Consider the following 9,947-nt stretch of genomic DNA (forward strand, 5'->3'; position numbering starts at 1 on the left):
AATTTTGAAAATAATTATAACTGAATCCACGATGGCTCTTAGTCCTGTCTCTTTGAAGTTAAAGCAAAAAAATTTTGTCAATTCGAAATAGTAGATGTCCCAGAACTCGCGCCCCAGAGAAAACAGACAAATGCCGACGACAATCTTGATTCTAAAAATGCAAACGAAGAACAATTAATGGTTTGCATAAGAGAGTTGTGAGACATCTAAGATCCACCAATTCCAGAAAGGGAACTCTGAGGTGTTAATGTGAATAAAATCGGTTGCTAAGTTTATAAATTGTCACAATTAAATAATGTCAGAATGACATGTCCGCTAAAGTGTCAACATCAACATGTTAGGTTAAGGCAGATGTCATTCAAGATGTCACATTCGCCATCGATCACATGAATCTATGTATTTTTATTTTTTTAAATAAAAAAACAAATGGCGGTTCTGAATGCACGTGAGCTTATCGTACAAAACAGGAAGAAAATGTATAACACAAGTCAAAAGGGATTATGAAACGAAAAATAAATACAATCAGAGGAAGTGCTCAAAGTGGCCACCATTCATTTGCAAGCATAACCGTGCCAGTCGCAAAAGATTCAGTTTAGAATTCGTAACCATTTCAGGAGTGATTGTGCCAAAAGCTTCCTGAACGCAACTCTTGAATTGTTCTCCTGTAGCAATAAGGCAATGGGACCGTACAGACCAGTGTCGTGGACCACCACAACTTATCAATCGATGAGGATACTGTTGATCCAAAATTTCTCGAACTTGTCGATAGCACAAAAAAGATGTGGAATGTCTTCAAGCAAATTGGAAAGTTCTGGATTCAAAAATTCTCCATTCAAAGTTCTGGGTGAATGTCTCGGGCTTACCGTGCAGGAAAAGGAGGGAAGTTAGCTGACATGTAATCTAATTTCTATTGAAGACATACCACACGATTCCCTAATAGACCAACCCACAAATTTATATAAAATCGTTGCTGAAATGCTCTTGAAAATAGAGCATGTGAATTTACTTCATTTCCACATTCTCCGTAAATTATCAACATTTTCACATAATCCGCTGCAGAATACATGATGAAAGAGCACGGTTGACCACGACGGCGGTACTAAAGCGATTTGAAGTGATTTGAATGAAATTTTGACACTGACGTTTCTCAAAAGTTTCATAGCCGGTCAGTTTATTGAAAACGTAATAAAATATGCAACCTAGCAACAATTACGGGAAATAGACCTGGATGGCTTAAAATGCTTTGATTAGTCGAATTAAACTGTTCTTTTCTTGAACACCGTTCAACATAGAAAAATTTTTCATTGGGATTATTTATTTGTTCTTCTATGAAGATTTCTCCTTTTTCTCTGGGGCGCGAGTTCTGGGACACTGTGTATGTATTATGAAATAAGTTTATAAGGAAGCCTTTAAAGCACGCGCGACGAGTTTAAGAGCACGACGCGTAGCGGAGTGCTTTTAACGTCGCAAGTGCTTCAAAGGCCCTTATAAACGTGTATCATACGCTATTTTTTATTATACCTGCACTACAATCTGAAAATTATAACAAAAAGTAAATTGAAATACCTTTTCCGAAGTAATGTGTGTCATTAATCGTTGATATAGAAATGGTTAATTGTTGTTGTTTCGTTGCTGTCATAAATTGTGTACAATGTCTATCTATCATTGTTCAAAATAAATGAATTTGTTGTTACCTAAGCGACCTTAAAGCTTTAGTGTTCTAAGGATGAACTGGAGTAACAATCTCAGCAAAAAGTTGCGGAATTCTTATAATGCTATGAAACGTTTATTACGACGAATCAATATTTGAAAAAAAAGTTTTTAATTTTTGGAAACGAATTGTAATCAGTTGCAAGTAAATTCTGTGTTTATTTTCTTGATATTTAGATAATTACTTACATGTGATTTTACAATCTTTTGACTAAGACTGTACGTAAAAGTAAACAGAAGCACACTGAGTTCAATTTTCATTGCATTTCTGTTAAAGTTCTTAACGTAACTGTAGTAAAACGTGCGATATGGGTGTAATATTGCTTACCGTCAATTATATGCATTTTGTTCACTTTTTATTGAAATTACAACGGGTACATAACCTCAAAAACCGTCTTTTTCCACATATAATTAGCGATTAGGTGGACATGGAAAATTCTCGACCAACTTTTTTTGTAAATTCATTAGAAAATTCTACGATATTGATACTTTATGTGTGAAAAATTTAAGCCATTTTGAAATATGTTTTTTATCAATTTTATACGAGTATTGATCGATTTCTCATAAGAGCGCGTGTAAAATATCCCGAAACTTTAAAAGGTAATAACTTTAAAATTCCTCGATCAATTTTTTTTAAATTTGGCACAGTACTTTAGCATGGATAGAAGGACTGTTGTACCAATTTTGAGCAATTTTCGCCATTTTCAATGTCACTCCACTTCATCCTTAAGGGCCCTTTTTTGCACGCATTTTACTGCCAATTTCATAATCAGCCTAAAGTTACTTTAACATTAAAGTTTACCATTTACCATAGAAACATATTGTTGAAACAATCCATTAAAGTCACGTTAAGATAAAGTCGACTTTAAGTTTATTATGAAACTTGCCCTTAATGTTAAAAATAGGGATTATGATTCAGGTATAATAAAAAAATTGTTTTTACAATAACGACGAAAAGACTGACATGCTCCTCATTTATGGAGAGTGTGGAAAGAATTCTGTCGCCGCCGCGGGTGTTTACAAGCCGATGGTAGACACTTCGAATACCTTTTACATTAACTTAATTTGTTAATTTATTTGTTAAATTTTGATTAAATATAGGTTATCTGCCAATCTGACATTTCTCACAAATTTATTCAACTTTCGTTGAAAATCTTCGCCCTGTTCTATTTGTTTTGTTTGAATTCGTCTTGTAGGAGTTTGGTCAAATCACAACGTGATATTTTCCCCACATCGTTTCTAGGAATGACGTCGACGAACCTGACCCCTCCGTGGAGCCTCTTCTCGACGCTGACGAATGTGGCGAGAAAGTCGCAGATTTGCCGCTCCGTCAAAGTGGCGCCCTCTTCCTTCACGATGAAACCTACCGGGACCTCACCGAACCTGCGATCCGCTTTACCAACCACCGCGGCATCACAAATCTGCGGATGCTTGACGAGGATGGCCTCGAGCTCGACCGGAGACACTTGGTACGACTTGTACTTGATGATATCCTTGTACCTGCCCACGATGTAGATGGTGCCGGCGGGGTCGTAGTAGCCGATGTCTCCAGAGTGGATGAATCCCTCCGCGTCGATGGTCTCTTTCGTTTTTTGGGGGTCGTTCAGGTAGCCTTTGGTGACGGCGCCGCCGATGCAGATCTCGCCGCTCTGGCCGGCTGGGAGCTTGCGACCAGTTTCTGGGTCCGTTATTTTGATGCGGAAGCCGCAAGTCACTCTACCGCAGCCTTCTTTCCTATTGTCGGACGTGTGGACAGCTATCGCCGTTTCTGTCATTCCGTACATCACGTGGAGTTTTTGCAAATTCAGTCTGAAAAATACATTTCAATTAACAGATGTCAATTTTATACGTCATATTTACATGACGCGAGCAGTGTGACCAACCAACATGAGAAGCAATGTTTGATATGACATGTGACAGATTAAGTGACAATTGAAATTTATTACAACGAGTAGGGACTCACCGGTTCCACACTGTTTTCGAGTCCTCTTCCAAAAGGTGGGATCCCCCACTCCACACCTGCTTCACCGAAGACAAATCGTACTGATCGACCAGAGGACTGTTTGCTAGAAAATTGATCAAGGTGGGTACCAACATCAGTTGTTCCATTTTATATTTTTGGATGGTTTCCAAAAAAATTGTCGGCACGAAGTGATCAAAAATCGCGAGGGTGGCGCCCGAGTAGAGGGCGGCGTTCGTGATCAGCATCCCATAAAGATGAAACATCGGGGGAACTAGAGGAACGACTTCTTTCTGTTTCATGTAAAGGAAATCGGGATCTCTGAAAAGATTCAAATGAGATTTCGACCGATCTCCAACATTTCCTTCACCTAGCATGAACTAAATTTGTTCGCAACATCTTGTAGGTGAACATTACACCTTTCGGGAATCCAGTTGTCCCGGAAGAATTCAAGATCAAGGCCACTTGATCTTCTAAATCTACATCTTCTTCAACTTGAAAAGACACCGACTTTTTGATCAGATCTGAATATGCCAAAATCTCATTTTCTTTGTCGACGGCATCATCAAAGGAAACAACCGCCTTGACAAAAGTGAACTCGTTCACCACCCCAAAAACATTCTTTTGAGATTTGTCGGTACAAAACACGACAGTCGGTTTGGATAGTGCGAACATATGTCGTAATTCGTCTAAAATTGAACAATTAGAAAGTGTTACCACCAAAGTGACGAAACAAACACTTCGTAAATCCCGGACCGATCAGGTGCAAAGGAGCCGCCAGGAACAACCCCGCCAAATAGGCGACCACGAATTTGTGCGAGTTTTCGGACACGACTCCGATGATGTCGTCTTTTTTGATGCCCAAAAGTCGAAGACTCGCCGCCAGATTTTTCGCCAGTTGGCACAACTGACCGTGAGTCAGTGATGCACCGGATCTTATGTCGATCTAAAAATTGACGCCACTACCAGACCAATTGTCCAAATTATTCTCTTACCAGAGCTGTGTTGTCAGGATAAGTGTTGCAAGCCTCCAGAAGTAGTTTAGCCGGAGATTCACGGGGAACTCCCGATTCGTCGGGAGGACCCTCCAGTACCTTAGGCTCCATAACAGACTGGCAGATCTACTTAAGCACGCAAGGTACTGATTGATAAGTGACAATACGAGTAAGTTGAACTTCTTTCAAAACGTCAATAAGTAATGGAAATTGCGCTCTACCACACACAAGGACCAAGTGGAAAAATGTTATCTATTATCTTTGGAAACATCGAGGAGTAATGGAAATTGTGTGTAAACTACTCCACCCAAAGTAATTAACCTGTTACACCTACACGTGAGCGAATAATTCTTTCTTTATACGAACAAGAAATGATAGTGTCTAATTTTTATTATGAGATACAAAATAGTAATTAAGGAAGATTTTCTTGTTCAGGTGGCATTTACTAAAAATGAAACTGTCAATACAACAGCTCAAATTCGTGATTATATCAAAGCCACTAAATTATTTTATCTTCAAACGGTCGAAAATCGCGCCTTTGTGTATCTTTATAGAAACGGTTGAAATGGCTTTTTTTTTGTAACCGGACTTGAAATACTTCAAATCCTAGGAGTTGAAATGTCCACCAGGCGTCTCGACCGAGTCAAATGTAAGGTCATTTGAATCATTTCTTACGATTTATTTATCAATAATTACACCAAATACTTAATAATTAAATTATACCTATTAAAAAAGAACTCTAAAAAAGTGGAATAAAAAAATTATTACCGAAAATTTGACCTGTGCCACTGGTGTAGTACGAGTCGCCCAGGTGTACGGATGACAGATGTCAAAATCAAAAATAGTAAGATGGCCATTCAACGTTAAAAAGTAAACTTTAGACGTTAGTAGACTTTACAAATATTATTGAACCTTTAAGTATTAATACTATTGCAACAGAAAAACTAGGAATTACTGGTGCCTTAAAATTTGAAAATTGTCAACAAAAGAAAATAAATGAATTCATGTCCGATTTTTTTTGTGATCCACTCGAAGATAAAATTATATATCATACAGAGTATAAGGTCTTTTTTGCACCACCTGTATATATTGAGCAACTTTACTCCCTGATTGTATGGAGTAAACCGGGTTTTTTTCCCATTGGGCATAAAACCACAGCCAATTCAATCTTTTATGATACATATTTATTTCGAATTAATTTTTTTTTTCACTCGAGGTGCAGTTTGTAGCCCGAAGGCGAAGCCCGAGGGTCCTACAAAGCACCGACGGTAACAATCATGCAGTCCCGAGGTGCAGATACTATTATTTGCACGATCCAAAAATTTTAATTGAAAAAGCCGAAAGGTTAAAAATTATTTTTAACTGTCAACATGACACTTAAATTTAGCTTGACAGTTAGTGATAATTTACCAATTTTCGCCTTTTTTCTATTAAAATCGGTGAGTCGTGCAAAAAATTGTATATGGACCTCGGGAGTGAATGATTTTTACACTCAGTGTTTTGTAGAACCCTCGGGCTACAAAGTGCACCTCGGGTAAAAATCATCCACTTCACTCCCTCGGTGCATAATATGCTATTTATGCTTCGCTCAGTTACCGTCAATCTCTGGGCTTAGCACAAAAAGACTCAGTTCTACTCTGAATGATATAATCTACTATTTTACAGCTTTTATAATTCATAACTTGATTTGAATTGAAAGGATGGTTACAATGTACTTACACATGTTTTGAATGCTTTCAAGGTACATTCGTTATAGAAGTTATTGTGCCGAGCTTTGTTATTTTTGTACATAGTAATTTAAGTATTTTTATTCTTGTAACGGAATGTGTAGAACCGATTAACATAATTAGTGTCAACTTTGTTTTGTCGCCGTAACCACTCACAGAACGTAAGGCCACGTGCATTTTTTAAATTTCTTCCGACGTCATCGGCGTTTACCATAAACGCAATGATGTTCACAGCGTTGCAAAGAAAAGTTTTGATAGGGGTAATGCGGACCAACAACCCGATTTGTGAACACCAGCTCTTAGGAGTCAAATCTTAAGAGACATATTACACCAATGCGGTTTCCTTGTTTTCAAGCATATTTCCTAGAGGTTACTTTGCATTGGCGTACATTTTATAAAATATGATATACAGGGTGTATTTTTAAAATGTACCGAAATTTTACCTACGAGGTTGTGGGACAACGTAGAAGACTAAAAGCAATTAAAATAATTCTAGCTCAAAAAATAAATGTCATTTTGTTTTGACAGAGTTCTACATGAAGCCAACAGCTCGTGATTAAAATTTGTCCACGCATTTCAATAACACCCTGTATTTTCGATTGGAACAAAATTTTGAGGATTTCTGTACTGACTTTCCTGTACAGATATTTTTCCAAATATGTACTCTTTATTTATGTAACATTCCAAAAGTGTTCTCTGCTTTATCGACTTCTTGATTAAACTGGTCTGTAAAATACAGGGTGAAATTGAAATCCAACACAATATGTACATTTTAAATCATAGTATCTTCAATAAGTGAATAAACCGAAAATGTGGTCAAACATTTTAAATTCATAAAGTCCAATTTAATTTAGTTCCATGCCGAACAAGATGCTTCTGAAAACTCTAATAAATCGAAACATGAATAGCCGCAAAAACGCTCTAGAAACAGAGAGTGACGAACCCTTACTATGGATGAAATAACTGAAAAACAGTTTATCTTCAACGGTCGAAAATCGCGCCTTTAAGTAAGTATCTCCATAGAAACGGTTAAAGTGGCATTTTTTTCTGAGCGTAGTAGATATTCTGCACGTCCTAGGAGTAGAAGTGTCCAGAGGCGGCTCGACCGGATCAAATATAAGGTCAATTGAAGTATTTGTCACGATTTATTTATTAATTACAATTACCAGTTACACGAAATATTTAATTCCACTGTGGTGATTTACGAGTCGTCCGTTGTGGGCGTGCCCATGGATCTCAGATCAGATGTCAAAAATAGAGCAAGATGGGCGTTCAGTGTTAAAAAGTAAACAGTTGCAACTTCTAATCGTTTGCTATTCACATTTTGATAATTTTTTATACACTCACCGGCAAAAAAAGCGGAACACTATAAATTTTGATGTATTTTGAACAGGAGGCGATGATAGCAAACCATGAGCATTTCTGTAGAGACATACAAAGGCGCGATTTTCGTGATTTGCAACTAAAATGCGATCTTCTCGCTGGCGGCCAAGATTGGGAAAATGCTGCACAACGTTCACAAAGGTTCGTGCATTGGGAATAATCCTTTGAGGAAACTTTTCACCGTATATTTGTCGTGCTAGCTCTGAATGTCTCCAGGTTGGTGAAAGACATTATTGTTATTTAAATTGAGGTTAAGATTGATGTTTTTGTAAAAGTGACTTAATTTTTAATTAAATGACTATGATTTTTTTGATGCAGTGGCTCCCAAACTTCTTTGAAAAAGTTTTAGCTCCTTTTTCTCGAAAAATATTAACATTTGTATAAGGCATTAGTGGCTCAATTATTACCTATTGTGGAGTTTTACTGCTGGTTAAAATATCTGCACAAATTTCAAGGTCAACCTGTATTCACCTTACGAGGATTTACAAAAATAAAATCTGTTTGTTTTAAGTTTATTATCAAGACAGAGATAAAGATACAACATAGGGATCAACCCTGGTACCAATAATAATAATTTTCACTGTTAATTACCCAATCAATCCAGTCGTTGTAATATAAAATATCCATATACAAATCAGGTGTTCCAGTTCCACAGAGATGCACAAAGAACGTAACACCAGTCAGCTCACCCTCGCAAAGCAAGGGACCTCCAGAGTCTCCAGTACAAGCAGCCGCCTCATTACTCGTCATACACAATGTATGTGGTGCTAATTCGGAGTATTTCATGCTTTTCCACCATTGTTGTTGACAAACAGATTTTGGTACTTGTTTAACGAAACCCAGTTTTAGTTTATTTGATAATACATAGTGTTCCCCCACACCCACCCTTCCTTTTCCTAGTATTTTGCAAGGAGTTTGGTAATCATTAAAGACACGTCTCCTTCTTTTTGGAAATTTGGTCACGCCGTTCGCATTTTCTCCCAGTGTGATAATACCAATATCGTTAACTGGCATATGTGTCCCGTTATTGTAATATGGATGAATTCTTGCCGATAATATTCTGTAGCGAGTTCCGCCATATATGAGATTATTGCTTCCAACGATTATTTCAATTACCAATCTAAAAATTAAAACTCAAAGTTATCTGTACCAGGCAAACTAAATAATAAAGCTTAAATAAGAAATAAAAATTGGCACTCTAACTACTTACTACATTATCGAGGATGTTAAAATGCACATGAAAAAAATATGGACACTTTTTTTCAGGATTGCAGGATTAGATATTGGTACTTTGTGATAATATGTACGATTCGAGGTAGTTTTTATGACAATTTAATAGCGTAGACCGTAGTGCACCGTTAGTAGGCCATTTTGGGACACCTGTATTTGCGGTATAAACACTATTTTTTTTATAAATATTAATTACACAATTTTTGCAATTTGTTAAATAATTTTTACTTACTATTTAAACATAAATGAAATTAGTAGTGGTAGAAAAACATTTTTTTTAATTCTGGGCGGTCGTAGATAAAATATTGTACGATAACACATCATTAACAAACCTGTGCAAGTAACCACTCGGCTTCGCCTCGATGTGCAAATTTCGCACGCGTTTGTTAAAAATGCTCTTATGCCACTTATATCGTAAATATCTATAAACAAACCTGTTTTCAAGGCAATGGGCTGAAGTTATCACATGTCTAGGATCTATCAGTGTTCCTCCACATACAAAATTCTTGAATTGGTTGTCCTCAGTTAGCAAAGTTACCACATATGAGTAATCACTGATATCGTCTAGTTCCTCACCGTTAACAATTCTTGGACGTGACAAACCATTGGAAAAGGCTAATTGAAGCACAAAAATTATCTCTTAACACTATTTTAAATCATTAATTGATTAATATAATAAAATTTTGCAAATTTCACATTTAAACAACTTTTTCTTACGCTGTGTTATGTCATTATAAATGTCTTTGTGTACATACCACAAACTTCAAAATTGTCCTAAATAACAGGACAATCGCAATTTTTTTTAGTGAAACGCCTTTGTGTAAAATTGTAGTTAGGTATGTTTTGCCTATTTGGGTGAAGCAGGAAAATTTCCAAAACAACTATAAAAACATAATTACCAAAAAACAGTCCCGTCAAGCAGAAAAGTGTTGTAATCATAGC

The 9,947-nt window shown here is 36.8% G+C and overlaps 1 protein-coding gene across 1 annotated transcript; it reads right to left on the minus strand.

Annotated features, from left to right (window-relative positions):
- Positions 1–2,708: 2,708 nt before the first annotated feature.
- On the minus strand, positions 2,709–7,927 carry LOC138128356 (luciferin 4-monooxygenase-like). Its single transcript, XM_069044558.1, has 5 exons — positions 4,666–7,927; positions 4,409–4,616; positions 4,041–4,359; positions 3,674–3,991; positions 2,709–3,519 (listed from the first exon to the last, which is right to left on the minus strand). Exons 1-5 carry the CDS (start codon positions 4,774–4,776, stop codon positions 2,877–2,879), a joined length of 1,599 nt encoding a protein of 532 aa, XP_068900659.1. The 5' UTR covers positions 4,777–7,927; the 3' UTR covers positions 2,709–2,876.
- Positions 7,928–9,947: the final 2,020 nt, after the last annotated feature.

This window comes from Tenebrio molitor, chromosome 4 (assembly GCF_963966145.1).
Source record: "Tenebrio molitor chromosome 4, icTenMoli1.1, whole genome shotgun sequence".
NCBI lineage: Eukaryota > Metazoa > Arthropoda > Insecta > Coleoptera > Tenebrionidae > Tenebrio > Tenebrio molitor.